The 17,664-nt window shown below is 37.2% G+C and overlaps 1 protein-coding gene across 1 annotated transcript; it reads right to left on the bottom strand.

Annotated features, from left to right (window-relative positions):
- Window positions 1-4,235: 4,235 nt before the first annotated feature.
- On the bottom strand, window positions 4,236-6,915 carry LOC133709663 (protein ECERIFERUM 26-like). Its single transcript, XM_062135472.1, has 2 exons — window positions 6,414-6,915; window positions 4,236-5,227 (listed from the first exon to the last, which is right to left on the bottom strand). Exons 1-2 carry the CDS (start codon window positions 6,840-6,842, stop codon window positions 4,364-4,366), a joined length of 1,293 nt encoding a protein of 430 aa, XP_061991456.1. The 5' UTR covers window positions 6,843-6,915; the 3' UTR covers window positions 4,236-4,363.
- Between the last annotated feature and the right edge of the window lie 10,749 nt (window positions 6,916-17,664).

Here is a 17,664-nt window from a genome sequence, read left to right on the forward strand (position 1 = left end):
TTTTCAGAACCACTTTACTAATAAAACAACGAGTGTGTTGCTATAATAGTAAAACTTCATATATTTAAGTAAATTTGCGGTGAGTCCTTTATAGTGTAATAAGGTTGTCTATCTTGTAACTATTGTCCTTTATGAGTTATTTACTTATTTAACGATATTTTTTCCTGATTTTACGACAATTGAGGTCCAAAGTAGTAACTAAGGTTGTATTTATGGTAATTCTTTAATATTACAAGTTTGAGAACCATTTGACTGATGAGACAACGAATTGTTGTAGAAGTAGTAATCAAGCTCTTATTTGTGGTAATTTTTTATATTACAAGTCTGAAACCCATTTTACTAATGTGACAACGAATTGTTGTCAAAGTGGTAAAACTTTATGTATATGTTGTAAATGAGGCACGAGTCCTTAATTGTGTATTAAAGTTCTATATTTTGTAATTTAATACTTCTCTTGTGTAAATCTCATCATCCATGAGATAATTACTCGTTTGACAATGCATTTTACTATAAATTACAACAATTGAAGTATAGCGTTGTAATTATGGTTGTTTTTATGATAATTACTTGAAATGCAATTCTATTTACAAAAAAAAACGATCATTTTACCACTGCTACAACAAATGTTTCGTTTATATGGTAAATAATCATATTAGACCTAAAACTTTTCAAGTCCTTATTCTTGTAATCCAGTTGTTCTTTTTGTAACTAGAGTCCTTTCTTTTGTAAATTATATCATCGATGAGACATTTTACAACAAACAACCACATTGGACGTATTTAGTGATAATTATAGTTGTAATCAGAGTAATTACTACATTTACGATCTTCATTACAAGTTTTTGAACAATTTATATATAAAACAATAAATGAGTACTTAGTATGGTAATTTTTTTTTTTTTAGTACACATGTCAAATTATAAGTGGATAACCTGTTGACCGGTACAACAGGTTTCACTAACTAATTTAATTTAATATATATTTATTAAAAAGTTGATGTATGACAAACATCAACACACCTTAGACTTCCCCCCAATTTATTACCCGGATGTTTTCTTGTTGTCAATGTGTACACTAGTTCAAGGGGATATTGTTTGCATTATGTCATTATGTGTGCTATCACTGTTTGTTGAGCACTTGAGCTTTATACTTAAATTTATTAGTTTATTGTCATTTGTCAGTAAATGATTGAAATATTTACTTTTTATTTTTATCTCGAAAATTAGAAGGAGTTATAAAATTGACTTTTTGTTTAGTTCATTTTTTTAGAAAACTTGCTTCAAGAAAGATGTATTGCATGTTAAACTGAGTCCGTGGACATGCAACATGTTAAAAACGAAGTTTGTATGAGTAAATTAAATACCCTTTACAGAAGGTTAATGATTTCGTTGGAGTTTTTCAGAGACTTATATAGGGGTATTATCAACATTTCCCTATCGTGTGTATAAAAAGGGCTAACCCTAGCATTTTGGGACAAACCCCCTTCTCTCCCTTAGGCTATACACAAATAGACTGCGACTCAGGTTGACCCAACCTGCATCACTACCCGAGACGTGACCCGGCTTTTCCGCCGTCTTCTGGCCACCTAAGCTCTCGCCATTGGTTGTGAAAGGAACTGCTTTGCATGCTGATTAGATCCTTGTCTATGGATTTCATCAATTTGAATCCAAGAAGGGGGATAAAAGCAGTCTTGTTCCGCTACGGATCCGTCCACTCGACCTGGTTCTCCCATCGTGCTCCGATCGTTTCTGGTGGCGTTGCTACATGGGTTTTGTAGCTCTCAGCATCCTCATTCCGCCCATACAAGTCTCACTCATCAATTTAGCCGGAGGAAGGAGAACTGAACTATGGAAACTTTCGGGTACCGAAATGTTTGACTTAAATTTTGAACCCCTCATTTGAAATTCGGTTTAGGTGTAGTTGAAAAAGTTGTTGGGCTCGTTGTTATGAACATTTTGGCATAGGTATCAACTCCTGATTTGGGGTTGAGGAAGTGGCGCGTGGGGGCCCGTGCCAACATTTCTGGCCTTGTGTTTTAGTTCATTAGGTAGAGCTTAACCTTACAAACAAGTTCAGATGATGTTTGTAGTGATTGGTAAACTTTTGGTGAGTGATCAGATTGCAGTAGTTTTAGGATACTTGGGTTTCGATTCGTGATAATCCGACTGTTAGATTGTTGTGATTTTTCATTAGGTTGTTAAAATTAGCGAGTTGACGAAATCTGAGAAATAGAGGCTGATTTCGATGTGATTTCAGATTTTTGGGAATTACATGAATTATTAAAGGATTAAATACTGTTTACTCCCTATACTTATAGGGTTTCATCGTTTTAGTCCCTAACCTTCGAATTTCACCTAAAAAGTCCCTAAACTCTCAATTTCCTCCTAATTGGTCCCTGCCGTCAAAATTTTCTGTTAAAGTTGCCGAAAATGTCTATTATGCCCTCACTTACTTTTTTTTTTAATTTATTTTTTCTCTGTTTTATTTCTTTTTTTCTCTGTTTTATTTCTTTTTTTCATTTTACCTCTTGAAGGTCTGTGGATTGGAACCATCTTGATGAGGAGATGAACAGAAGGAGGCGAAAGAGCCGGAAGAAGAAGAGGTAAAAAGAAAATAAAATAAAATAAAAAAAGAGAGGAAGAGAAATATTTTTTTTGAAGTAAATGAGGGTATAATAGACTTTTTAGGAGAAGATAACGGAGTTTTTGACGGATGCTTGACGGTAGGGACCAATTGGGAGGAAATTGAGAGTTCATGGACTTTTAACTAGGTGAAATTCAAATGTCAGGGACTGAAACGATGAAACCCTATAAGTATAGGGAGTAAGCAGTATTTAACCCATTATTAAATTTGGGTTTCGGCGTTCATTTGAATTCGTAGTTAGCTAACCATTATCATATTCTAATGAGAGTGTCAGATTTGAATGTTGATTATGGTTTGCGTTTTCTTTGGATGTGATTTCATAATTGATTTTTGATTTTTGATTAATATTTCATATTTGTGTTTATTTGTAATGTATGGTTTTCATCGAATACCTTGGATTTGAACTTTACAGTGATTTGGTATATATGCTTGGGATTGAATTTTGGTTATGATTATAGGTTGTCAGATTATGAATGTTATGATCATTGATCGAGTTATTTTGTGTTGTCATTTCAATTATTATTTTGATTGGATGTGATATGTTGTTGGAGACACTAGGAAGAGGGGATGAACTAGTGGTTTCAATTTGTGGCACCAGAAGAAAGAGTACGTACTAGTAGTCATAGTTGGAGATGAAGCACTAGGAGAGAGTGGGTGAACTGGTGGTTGATATTGTTGTTGTGACACCAGGATAGAAGGGATGGATTGTTGGCCGATGCTGTTGTAGTGGCACCAGGACATAATGGATGGACAAGCGGTCATTATGATTGTTGATTTGAGTTATGTATGGTATATGTATGTTGTGATTTGAGATATTTATGATTGATGATTGTGTGTAAATTTATGTCGATCACCTAATGATCATCGATAGGTACTATAAGTAATGCAATTTAGTATCTTCATGTGGCCGCCTATCGAACACTATTATTGAGTGCTATTGTAGAGATGATCATAGTGTTTGTTTGGTGAGAGTTACGGAGGATGTACGATGCATTTATCAACTCCCGATTGTTAAATAGACTTCTCGGAATTTCATTATTAGGCTAATAATGTATTTCGGTCAAGATTTAAGTGTTGTATGGTTATAATTATGGGAAGCAGGTATGCTTTAGAAGTTGAGGTTGAAATTATCCTATTAAAAGGGTTTAGTTTGTTTGCAAGTTTGGGTAATCCATTTTTAGGGAAAATTCTGCCAAATTTTCAGTCAAATTTCTCCTAAAGTGGGCCCTGCATGACCACTTGATGAAATTTGGGGCGAATCTTGTCACCATCGATCGCATCTAATTCTTTTTGTTCTTTTCTTACTGAGCGAGTCATTATCTGTAATTTTCACTTTTAATAAAATAAAATATGATATTTCATTAAAAATGAGACTATATCATAATATACTCATGAACACAAAAGAACCATTTCACAACTTTAAGTCACACCCTAGCATGCGATTATATCAACCAAGAATTTAAGTTTGAATTTCGTGACCATCTTGCCTAAGAATTGTCATAGCCTATGAATTTATCTCTCACCAAACAAAAAAAAAAAAATCCTAGAAATTTATGTTTATGTGAATAATCAACCAGGACACCAGCGACTATCGATTGCAATAATAGAAACAAAATAGCTTAACATTATTATCACTATCATTAACATATAATTATACAGGCCTTATTAACCTGGAATGACATCACACATAACATTAAAATACCAAGCACGCACACCAAACCCTAATTGATCTCAACCATAAGATCACTCTTTCTCAACTCAGCTTTCAACCCCAAAACTTCTTTTTCTGGCAGAATAACATTCACCACTCTTCCTTCACCATTTGGCCCTGGCAGAACCAAAATAGCTCCTTCATCACCGACACCTTGTATGCTGTAATTCACACAAACTGGCTTATGTCCATCAGCTTCAAACCCATAGAAATCTGCATCTTCCCAGTTCACAAATGTCAAGTTCGCCCCGTACACAATATAATCCGACACTCCATTATCTCTGTCCACCACTTCTCCGATGAGGGATTGCTCGTCACTCTCGTCACGCTTCGCCAGCATTGCTGCTAAACTTTTCGGATCCACATCCGCAACATCTGCAGCCTCGACTGTGCTTATTATCTGACAATTGCCATATTTCCCAGCCGCACGTTTAGTACCATTTCTGCAGATTGTCACCAATTTCGGCTCCGACCCTTCTCTCACTTTGGCTACACATTGCCAAATTACGCCACAAATGAGCTCGAAAGTTGGGATTTCTTCAGCTGGGTTTGGATTCTGACCCAGTAACTTGAGCTCCAAGCTGTTTAGCTGGGTGGGAGTGATGGGGAACGAGAATGTTTCCATCTTGTGGTTATTGGGTGTGATCCAGTGGTCACCAACCGATTCTACTTGTTTTAGGGCTAGTGGTGAAGACCCTTCACGTTTCTGAATATTTGTTTTGGATGTTTCCGAGTAAGGTAGCCTAGGAAGCTCCTTACCAGCCATGGTTCGACTCAAGCCATTGAAGAAGTACTCTGAAGCAGCTATTGCATCTCCCAGAACATGGGCCCAGCTAAGCCCTACTGACACTCCTCCGCACTTAAAACGGGTCCACTACACAACAACATTTGATCAACTCAAGTTAATGAACATAAAATGGGGATAGGTTTATAAAATTTTCACCAGATGATGCGACTGTTTTATTTTGTGGATCGAGTAATTGATCAAATTACACTTGAGAGCAAACAAAACTATTTTGTATATCAATTCACCAGATGACAATGTTAGTAGCATTACCGTTGATTAAAAAGTCATCTACCGTAGATTAAAAAGTGGGTATCCCAAACCGTTGATTTAAAAGTTTTTAACTAGTTATCATTTTAGTGGTTTTCATTAAAAGGACTCCCTTACAAATTATATATTACTTTGTCTAGATCAAGGTCTAAATCGAATTCTCCAGATCAATGATACGTCATACGTCATAACACCAAAATACCAAATATAAATAAATTATATATTATTTATTCTCACTTCTTTTTTATCAGATGATTAAACTAGAGAGTTTAGAGCATCTTTAGCAATACTAGCCCTTTTTGAGTTAAATTTTAGCCAAAGTAGCTAAAAAGTCATTTTGGCTAGTCATTTTAGAAATACGTTTGCATCAGTGCTTTCTATTATAGCTAATTTTGAATTTATATTATTTTTTAAATGAACATTAAATAGTTTAAATATATTTATAAATTATATAAAATAATTCAATAGGAATGTTTTAAATTATAAAGAGCGAGAGATAGTGAAAAATTATAATAGAGAGCCATTTAAGAGTCTGGTGCAGCAGTTAAAATATACAAAAAGCTAAACATACTTTCTAAAATAGCTAAGAAGTAAAAATAGAGAGTGCTAAAAATGTTCTTAGCAGCACAAACGACAGATACCTATTCAAATTCAGTTAAGGAATACCCCAATAGTCCAATACTTTATCAGTGTTTCCGAGAGCCAAGGCTAGCGTTCACGTCATGTGCATTTCATGAGCTCAATATTAATGAAACTGCCATTAAGGTTGGTGAATTTGGACTTTGGAGTACTTTTGGTCCATCCTAATTTCATTTTACGCAAAAGGTGAAAACATTCCTCTGAAAAGCTAATTACCCAGATTTTGTGATACAGGCCTTGTTTTGGCTTTTAAATGGTTAGAAATAGCAAAAACAAGTAAACAACTCGAGTTGGTTTCCCATTAAATAGGTAACTTTGTAAGAACATCTCTGTTTCTTCTGTGCTCTTAAACATAAAACGTAAGTACCTGGAAGAGAACAGGAGGAGAGAAGAACAGCTCAGGGCCAATGATTTGGTTAGAAACAAGTAGCTTGTGGAGAGACCAGTCCATCCCTAACCATTCTTCAAGGGTCTTATCAGACTGAGCCTCAATGAACCTCGCCCCACAGTCGTTACACTTAACATACGGCCGTCCGGAGGATTCGGACCTCCGGAACCGGCCCATTTCCCGGAAGTGTGCACACAACCAGTCGAACATGACTTCCTTTATTTTCAAGACGCTTATCCCTTCGGCTGCCTCACTACTGAAGAAGTAGACTCCTCTTAGGTAGTGGAGCTTCATAGCCAAGTCTATGCCACTTGGTTCATGAACCGTATCTGGCTCCGTAATCTTCCCCGCCCCAACCGAGGAAAGCCTGAAGCCGTAGACCAAGTTATCTTCCTTGGCTAAAACCATGGTGTAGAGAAATGAGAAAGGAAAATTGGGAAAGTGAGTTGTGCGTTGTGCCTAAAACTTGAGTGTAGTAGTTTCCTACTTTTAAGAGTGACAACATTATATAGGGTTTAGCAACATCGGTGGGGTAATTAATGGGCTTTTATTGCACATGAGATATAATTGGGGGGTTCAGAACAGCTGGGTCCTGAGCCTGCATTAAATATCACCAGCCCAAACCTACAAAAGAGAGAAAAAATTTTAATTTTATTTACCCAAAAGAGAGCCTGCAATATAATGGTATTGGTCTTACTTTTATTTACCCAAATTTTAATTTATTTTTTATTTTTGTGTCTGTGTTTGAACATCGAAGCCAAATTTGGTAGGGAAGTACTCCGCTGTACCAATTGCAGTACATTTTTATTTATTACTATTTTTTTTTTAAGAATATCATGTCGATATATATTAATACTCAGGCCAGAAAGGACCATTACATATCCTCCCTCTACCATCTCTGGGTAGATAAAGAGTTTATGGAAAACCACAGCGATACATAGATTAGATCCGATCATTTGACGGTACCCATGCTCACTTATTTAAGCGAACCTGCAAACTATGAAATGACATAGTAAATAAGCAAGCCTAAAGATAAAACTTATAGTAACCTAAAAACAAAGGAAATAGAGTTCCCTAAACAAAGGGAATTATTGAAAAAGACAAACTACAACCCAAAATAGCAGCTCAACAGCCTTAAGAAAGAAGCCCAGCTCATGCCCAAACAAAGAATGGCTTGACCCAAGCCCACAGACCATCTGCAGCCTCACTGGTCGATCACCGCAACCGACGCCAGACGCCGCCGCCGCGAAACAGACGCCAGTCCTTGCCTCTGCCACCTAACGCCAGATCTCGCCACCTCAATTCACCTCCAGACCTTGCTGCCTCAAACGACGGCGAAACCCGATCGAGCCACGCCGAAACCAGTCCGATCCAGCACGCCGCCACCACAATCCCGCCCCACCAGCAAGTCCCCGATCATGGAGTTGCATCGCCGCCCACCGAGCCCGCCGACCCACGTCTGCTGCTTGTCGCCAAATCCATCCCATCCAAAGCCCGAGTCAAAACCCCTCTCCAACCAGCTCTCAAGCCTCTAGTATTTCAATTCCCTTCCGGCAGCAGCCTCTAGCCGGCGAGGCAAGCCACCGCCGCCCATGAGTGCCGCCGAACAAGAAGAAAATTTGCAAACCCTAGACCAAGTGTAGAAAAACTCTTCACATCTTGACTTCACTCTATTATGAATTATTGTAGAGTGACTGTTTATTTGCAGTACATTTTTATTTGAACTACAATTAATAGAATATATGAGATAGTAGAGTGCTAAAATCACAAAGAGTCAAAGAGAGATCGAGTAGGCCTACTTGACTAATGCACAAGGACAAATACGAATTACAAAGATACCATGCCGGTTGTTAGCTTGTAAAGGTCAATCACTAACCCTAGAGAGTCGAGCTAACTAGCTCGGAGTAGCCTCCTTAGGCCATCTCCAACCCAACTACATCAAGGGCTAAAAGCCTATTTTTTTTAGCCCTTTTGGTCTCCAACCCAAACAACTTAGGGCCAAAGTGTTAAAATTGAGGGCCAAAAGGCTAAAAAGAGGGGCAAATTTAGTCTTCAAAGTAGCCCTTTAGGCCATCTCCAACCGGCAGGGCTAAAAATAGCCCTGGGGCTAAATTTTAGCCTTAAATTTTATACTGTTCATCGATGTGACATCAACCATCTCCAACCCATCAAGGCTAAATTATAGCCCTAAAATATATTTTAACATTGTGGATATATATATATATATATATATATATATATATATATATATATATATATATATATATATAATGTTCTTATTTTTTTATCAGATTTTTACTATAGTAATTGAAATCATTTTTATGATAAAAAATATTTTTCCGGATGTTTTTTTTTTTTAAGATAATCAAAAATATCTGTAGTTGATTTCGAAATGGAATAAAGCTAATTTTGAAATGGAATAAAGAAGGTTGAGGTGATATGTACTTATGGTGTAATTTTTTTTTTTTTAAATCCCAACGGCTATATGTGTAAAAAAAAAAAAAAAAAAAAAACCAACGGCTAGATGACGTCAGCAACCAGCAGTTGCTGATGTCATGCACATGTCACGCAGCACCCATAGGTGGGCCTCCCATTTCTGATCCATCCAACCCTAAGAGCAAGTCCACCGGTCTCGTTTTGACCGAGCACCAGCAGGGATTGATGATGTGGTGACCGGGCAATTGCAAAAACTGTCCTCCACCGGCCCAAGATTGTCCAGCCAAGTTTTGGCTTTTGATGACCCTAGCCAAAATAAAAGGCAAGCTCGTGACTAATTGTTCGACCCATGTTGCCCAGCTGCCAGCTCGGGCCAGAAGCAACGTGGCTGACGTCAGCGTCAGACAAGCAGAGAGAGACGCGGAGGAGATGACGCGTTGTGGGCACGCACGAATCAAGGAGCGCCGCATTTGCTGACCGCGTGGAAAGCATGTGTTTGTCGCCTAGCGACAAGAAGTGGGACGCATCAACTTGACGCGTGGAATGTAGCCGTTGAATATCACCAAATTTGAAAGCAACGGTCCTTTGATCTGGGCCGTTGTTTTCAATTAAACGGGTGGATTTGACGGTAATGGAATTAATAGCTATGTATAGGGTTGTAACGTTAAGAAACGGTAAGGAAAAAAAATTGTAAAAAATTCTAAAAATTTCTCTATAAATACCTAGCATTTTCTTTACATCTCACACCCAAAAAATTAGAGTTCATAGTTACACCTTCCTCTTTTTCATATAGCTCTCATCATCCAAAATTTTCATTATCCAATATGGCCGAACAGAGGGGAAACACACGTCCAGTGGCCGGACACGTGGGAGATCAAAGTTAAGATAATAATACCGAAGAGAAAAGGAGATGGACGGATGAGGAAGATGTTCAATTGTGCAAGTCTTGGAAAGCTGTAAGCCAATGTCCGGCGCGCTGTGGGCACAAATCAGAAAAAAAATGACTTATGGAGGCGCGTGAAGCGACACTTTGACCCAAATTGGCCCAAGAGCCGATCAGCCCAATCTTTGCAGGGAAGGTGGAAAATTTTGAAGGTTGAACTCTTTGAGTGGCATTGTGCATTAAGGCAAGCGAAAAATTGGTACAAGAGCGGTTCGAATGCGGTTGATAAGGTATGTATTTGTTGATAAATTATTTAATTTGTTGATACATTATAGTAAAATATTACATGATAAATAATGTAGTAATTATAATATCGTTTTAATTGTAGTAATTGCTTTTCGTTACAATTAAGATAATTAGTTGATAAATAATGATGTAATTACAACGATGTTTATATTTTTACTTATTGATTTTTATTGTAAAACGGTGAGATACTTTCTTATTAAAATTATGACCTTTATATTTGTTGATAAATCATTTAATTTGTTGATACATTATAGTAAAATATATCTTGATAAATAATGTAGTAATTATAATATCATTTTAATTGTAGTAATTGTTTTTCGTTATAATTAAAATAATTAGTTGATAAATAATGATGTAATTACAACGATGTTTATATTTGTACTTATTGATTTTTATTGTAAAACGGTGAGATACTTTCTTTTTAAAATTATGACCTTTATAATAGATGACCCTTCATAATAGCGTTTATATTTGTACTAATTGCATTTTTTATTAATTTTTTTAATTACGTAGCAAGATGAAGCACAGAAATTGTGGCATAACGGGATGAAGAAAAAAGGGAGGACCAAAAGACACCTGTTTCAGAGTTTTGATAGTTATGCTGTTGTGGAGGGCTTTGCACAATTTAAAGACATCCCTAGCCATACATCTGGAGGAACATCAAATGAAGGAAGTCAACAAATGCACACACAACCAATTGCTGAAAATTCTCCCATCAACTTGGACATGGATGTAGATGAGGTAATTGCAGGTGAAACTGCAAATCCTAATGTGAGGCCTCAAGGAAGGAAGACTACGAAAGAAGCAATTCGGAAAGGAAAGAAGGCAGCGAAAGATCAAAGTCCTTTGTCAAGCGCTGTCGAGAGTATAGCGAACAACCAAATAGAGGTAACCGCTGGCAAGAAAAAACTCGATAAGGAATTCACTCGAAGTCTCCAAGAGGAAAATCAACGAGAATGTATCCGATTGCAAATGGAAATGCTAAAATAGGCATTCCTATTACAAGAGAGGGAAGAGCGTATTATGGAGATTGATACAAGTAAAATGACGCCAACTAAAAAGTGTTATTGGTCAAGAAGGCAAAAGAAGATAGCGGACAAAGAAGATGTTGCTGAGCAGACACCACATTCTATGGGTGGATACTATCCGCAACCCAATTTTGGTGGTGCATTCCCACAACCAAATTTTGGTGGTGCATACCTACAACCTCCTTACCCCGGTGCATACCCACAACCACCTTACCCCGATGGATTCCCACAATCTCCCTTCACCGGTGGATTCCCAACACCTCCCTTCACCGGTGGATTCCCACAATCCCCTTACCCCGGTGGATACTATCCGCAACCACCTTACCCCGGGGGATATCCTACACAACCACAATTTTCACCTTTCTCTACGGGTGATTCCACCAACCCCAACCCTAATGATGATCCTTCAAACACAAATTGGATTTCTAGAGAGGATGAGGATCATGATTTGAATAATTAGGTGATTATGCATGTTGTGTAATTGTATTGTACTTATTCCTAGTTTTTCATTTATGTAAGCATAAATTTTATGAAATAAAAGTTGTATTTGAAAATTACTCTTATTAAAGCACACACCTCTTAGCAAATTGCACAATTATGACATTAATTATCCATAAATATCCATTATTATCATCTATTTACATCAAATATATTTTAATTTTAGAATATAAAAAAAAATAGTAAAAATGAATAGTTAAAACAATCAATAAACAATCAAAATGAACAGTTAAAAATCGATGAACAGTGATACATGAACAGTCTTGACTGGTCAAGAAAAAAAACAGGTGGAAACCCATGTCCAGTGGCAGTGAGCAGTTACTTGACTGGTCAACGCCTCGACTTTTCGACCTTGACATTTTTTGACTACGGGTGAACTTGCTCTAAGGGCTAAAGGGCTAAATTTGCCCCTCTCTTTAGCCTTTTGGCCCTCAATTTTAACACTTTAGCCTTACCCTGTTTGGGTTGGAGACCAAAATGGCTAAAAAATAAGCTTTTAGCCCTTTATGTAGTTGGATCCGGCTTCTCTGCTATAATCTTAGATGCTAGGATCTGCTATAATTTAATATAAGGCTGCCACATCAGCAAACCATGATCTAATGGTTCAAGATGAAAAATTTCCAGCACCCCAATATTGATGTTGAAGCAAAAGATTATTCTCCCCCCCCCCCCCCCCCCTCTCCTCTCTCCTTTCTTTCCTTCTCTCTTTCTTTCTGTGTCACCTGAGATCCCTTTCTTTTTTCAAACGGATGGTCTCCTCCTTTCTCTTTTTCCAAGTCTGTAATCAATGTAATTCCAGGTAAGATCTTTCAACTGAAGGTGCAAGAAAAGCAAACCCAAGAATTAAAGAATAGTCCATCAAAAATGGAAAAAGAAGAAAATAGAGAATTCAGTTTGATTCAAAAATGGTGTTAGGATTTTTAACTGATTCAAGGGACAAAATAGCTTCTTTTTCTCCAAATTCTTCATTGCTCTTCTCTGTCTTTACTCAAATGGCTAGCTGTTCAATACAAGCTTTCATGTTTGGCTTCTTATTGGGTCGTTCCTCGTGCAGTTTCTGGGTTGGTTTACAGAGCAAGGACGAGAAAGACATGCTGCAACAACAAGAAAATTGATTTTTGTATCTTTTTTATTTTCAGCCATTCGATTGTATTGTGGGGACGTGGTGGACTCACGTAAAAAGTCTAGCAGATCCTAGCATCTAATATTATAGCAGAGAAGCCGGATCCTATGTAGTTGGGATGGAGATGGCCTAGCCCTTAAGGCCAAATGGATCAGAAATGGGAGGCCCACCTGTGGTAGTGCTACGTGACATGTGCATGCTAGTTGCTGACGTCATGTAGCCGTTGGGTTTTTTTTTTTTTTTTTTTTTTTTTACACATATAGCTGTTGGGAATTTTTTTATTTATTTTTTATAGCCGTTGGTCAATTTTTTTTTTTAAAAAATTTTACACTGACCCTCAACCTTCTTTTTCACATCTTCCTTCTACTTCCTCATATATATCTCTCTATTCTATATCTTTCATTTTCTCATTTCGAAATCAGCTTTATTCCATTTTGAAATTAGTTTTATTCCATATCAAAATCAGCTAAAGATATTTTTGATTATCTAAAAAAAAAAAAATACAACCAAAAAATTATTTTTTATCATAAAAATGATTTCAATTACTATAAGTAAATTGCTGATAAAAAATAAGAACATATATATATATATATATACGAAAATGTTCTGAAGAGGACGTCCGCAACCCAGAAAAAGTGCGGACGTCGCGCCTCCGGCCTCGATCGAGCGGCGACGGGGCGGCGTGGCTTGCCGGAGGGACACCGAGGGTCGTGCGGAGGGGCCTGTGGTCCGGTGGAGTCGCCGGCGACGGTTCTGCGGTGTTACACAGAACCTGCAACTGCAGGTGAGATGACTGCCCAGAAACCGACAAGCCCGACCTCCTCCGACCTCGAACGCTGCCCAGAACCGTCCGCCAAGCCCCGAGCCGCCATCGCAGCCTGGAATGCCGCCGCTACGTCGCCGTCCGCACTTTAGCCAAGTGTGGACGTCCGCTTCAGAACCCGCCTGTATATATATATATATATATATATATATATATATATATATATATATATATATATATATATATATATATCCAAAATGTTAAAAAATATTTTAGGGCTATAATTTAGCCTTGACAGGTTGGAGACAGTTAATGTCACATCAATGAATAGTACAGAATTCAGGGCTAAAATTTAGCCCCAAGGCTATTTTTAGCCCTTTGGGTTGGAGATGGCCTTACTAGCAACTGATGAAGAGGGATTTGATCGGGACCTAAAACATCATGGGGATCATCAAACTCCACTATAGACAATAGTCTTGTCGTAGAACCAACCACAACTCTCGTTCACAATTTGTTGATGCTTTTCTGAGCGTGAGGACTTAAATAATAACAGTTTGATCCATGCTCCCCTAATGGATAACCGATTCTTCAAACCCCAAAGAAAGAGAAAAAAACCTTAGCGGGCACTTAAATATATATCTGGTGTGTGACAAGGAGGATTAAACATAAAACCTTTTACTTATAAATAAGAGATTTATGGCAATCTAATTCTATATATTAAGCAAATAAGGATTGTGGTTAAATTTCTAAAGTATCTAAAATGTTTTTTTATTTATTTATTAGAATAATAGGTAATCAAATAAAGAGTATGATGGTAAATTAAAAATCAAAAACATAAAATAGATTAAAGGACAATAGTCAATATCTAAATATGGGGTAGTTTACCCACATTTTTTAGAATTTCTTGAACAAATTAAGGATTTGCAACGTACTCTCTCTAAAAACTCGGACGGTTCTTGGTCTAGGGTTTGCAAATTTTCTTCTTGTCCGGCGGAGCTCATGGGCGGCGATGGCTTGCCTCGCCGGCTAGAGGCTGCTTCCGGACGGGAACTGAAATACTAGAGGCTTAAATACTAGAGGTTTGAGAGCTGCTTGGAAAGGGGTTTTGACTCGGGCTTTGGATGGGATGGATTTGGCGACAAGCAGCAGACGCGGGTCGGCGGGCTCAGTGGGCGGCGGTGCAACGCAGGTCGCTTCGTCGAAGCATCTCCAGGATCGGGGACGTGATGGTGGGGCGGGACTGTGGTGGCGGCGTGCTGGATTGGACTGGTTTCGGCGTGGCTCGGTCGGGTTTCGCCATAGTTTTGAGGCAGCAAGGTCGGGAGGTGGATTGAGGTGGCGAGATCTAGAGTTAGGTGGCAGAGGTGAGGGCTGGCGTCAGTTTCGCGGCGGTGGCGTCTGGCATCGATTGCGGGGATCGACCAGTGAGGCTGCAGATGGTATGTGGGCTTGGGTCAAGCCATTCTTTGTTTGGGCCTGAGTTGGGCTTCTTTCTTAAGGCTGTTGAGCTGCTATTTTGGGCTGTAGTTTGTCTTTTTCAATAATTCCCTTTGTTTAGGGAACTCTATTTCCTTTGTTTTTAGGTTGCTATAAGTTTTATCTTTAGGCTTGCTTATTTACTATGTTATTTCATAGTTTGTAGGCTTGCTTAAATAAGTGAGGATGGGTACCGTCAAATGATCGGACCTAATCTATGTATCGCTGTGGTTTTCCACAAATTCTTTATCTACCCAGAGATGGTAGAGGGAGAATATGTAATGGTCCTTTCTGGCCTGAGTATTAATATATATCGACATGATATTCTTCAAAAAAAAAAATATGGGGTAGTTTATTGGAAAATGCTTATCACTGCAATTGCAGCAGAAAAATAAATAAATATATGCACATAATATTCTACAAGCATCTAAATACGTTTTCCTTTCAAGTTGGTGTAAGAAGCCAGGACGGAACTAGGATTTGAAACTTAGGAGGTCGAGACATAAAGCATGGGGTTATTGAAGAAGCTAAATTTAATATACTAAAATTATACTAAAAAAAAGAACTCATTTTCCATATTAATTAACTCAAACACACCTTATTAACTTTTTAATAATAAAATAATTGAAGAAACTAGACATCGATTGCAATAAATTATAGAATATTCTAAATAGAATTTCTATTCTAAATTTGCTTATTTGACCTCTATATCTTTAGAATTATTGAATTACATATATATCCTCTTACAAAATGACAATTATAGACAATGAACTATAATCAACTAGTATTTTCTTTACAACCTTTCCGCCTAGTTTTAACACAAATTAAAGACTAAGAAATTGTTCCAAAACTTTTATTGAGTTCCTAGTCTAGACTTCGTTAAAGGTGTGGTTGGAGGATGAGAGTTTTGGGTGGGAGACGATGATTTTGATTTTTTTTTTTTCTGCATTCATGAGCTGCGTGTTTCTTTCTTTGCTTTTTTTTTCTTTTGTATTCCAATTTATATCAATTTCTGTAACGTTTCATTTTTTAGAAGGGTTAGAAACATAGGAATCATTGTCTAACCATTTGATTAATTTATGTGTTATGACCGTTTGATTCATGGTTTAAAGTTCTAGAAACCTATTTTGGGCATTTTTTAGGGTTGCATGCAAAAAAAAAAAAAACAAGGAATGGAGGTGTAGTGAGTGAATTTGAGGTATAATGAGTATTTTATTGTCTTGTATGTGAATAGTATAATTAAGGTTATTTGAGGAATTCAAACGGAGGTTTACTGAGCAAATATTTGTATTTAAAAGTAAAAAGGAGGTGTAGAAAGTATAAGAGGTCAAATGAGTAAATTTAGAAGTCTCAATAGAAACTCTCTATTCTAAATCTACAAAACATTTTCATATTTCCTTATTATTAATTTGAGTAAACACTATTAATTATGAACTATTCTTGATAATTTTAGAATTCGCCTTGCTGATTTGTTTTTTTCTGGAAGAAGGCGGTGGGGGAGGGGGTGGTTGGCTGGTTTCCAGTAAGCGAGTTAAGCTCAGTCAATTACTATGTAATTGTATGAGGTAGAGCTGATCCAATGAATGTATGGTTTGAGGGGCGTAACTGTCTCCTGTGGTGTAACTGTCAAGTAATCAAAAGCCCTACTGTATAGTTCAGCCGCCTGGGGTGTAACTGTCTCCTGTGCCCAACTTATCAAGTAATCAAGTTATGAAATTCATTAGTCTATTTTAAACCTATTCCATATTGAAGTAGCTTGACTAGCTACCACGCGAAAGATCTATGTAAACTTGTTCTTTAATCACTAGTAGTCATCCATTCAGGGTTTTTCTCTTCAAATTGCAACAATAGAACTTAGGGAGCAGCATTTTATGAGCAAATATTTAAGATCAACATCAAAGTTTCAAGAAATGAAACATCATTGATTGACCGAAAGCTTGAAAGCAAAAAAAAAAATTTATTTGAGGATAACCAATTCATTTAAAAACAATACTGTTAGGGGTTGAGGAAGGCCACATGCATCTTATGACCTTTCTAAATCAAATTTCAATTCTATCAGCTAGCTAGGGTTGGGAGAAATGTTGTTAGTAGCTGAGAAAAGTACTGTTGGAGGATTGAGAGAGGCCTTTCACATATATTAATTTCATATTCTTGATTAACTAGCTATAATTGAGAGAAAATATTGTACCTACGAGCAATATGATTGAGACCATCATTCATGGCAGTTCATGTACCATTTTGAAATTTTACTCATAGAATTATAACTGCATGAGTGAGATCTCTATATAGATAGGAGTCATAGGACACTCTTTATGTACCTTGTTAGAAGGATCCGCCGGATTCTCTTCTCGGCTGTTAGTTGGCTTTGATTGATTATCGTTGGCTTTTACTCTCAACAGTTGATAACATATATAAGGACTAATAAAACTCCACATCAGCAAAATCTATAACAAATGCAGAATTTTTACACCCAACAGTTAACAATGCTTAACGCCGGCTGCAGGGTAAAAATTCTGATAGCATATTGGTTTGCACAGATGAATGACAAGATGGGCGGTGATCTGCAAAAGATGACCGTGGGTTGTCTTCAAATCATTTATTACTAATTTCAGTTTGACAAATTTGTAGTTTATTAGAAGTGGTTTGTATTGGCTGGAATAAGCTCCAAGATATGTCTCTGTTTTGTTCTCTTGGTGTTCAATTCATTGTTTCAGGTT

Source organism: Rosa rugosa, chromosome 5 (assembly GCF_958449725.1).
Source record: "Rosa rugosa chromosome 5, drRosRugo1.1, whole genome shotgun sequence".
In the NCBI taxonomy this organism is placed as follows: domain Eukaryota; kingdom Viridiplantae; phylum Streptophyta; class Magnoliopsida; order Rosales; family Rosaceae; genus Rosa; species Rosa rugosa.

What these genes read in the sequence shown, in the direction of transcription:
- LOC133709663 (XM_062135472.1), bottom strand. Translation starts at nt 6,842, where the DNA reads ATGGTTTTAGCCAAGGAAGATAACTTGGTCTACGGCTTCAGGCTTTCC. An exon ending in CTCCTCCTGTTCTCTTCCAG is followed by an intron (nt 5,228 to 6,413) that starts GTACTTACGTTT and finishes GTTGTTGTGTAG; the next exon opens with TGGACCCGTTTTAAGTGCGG.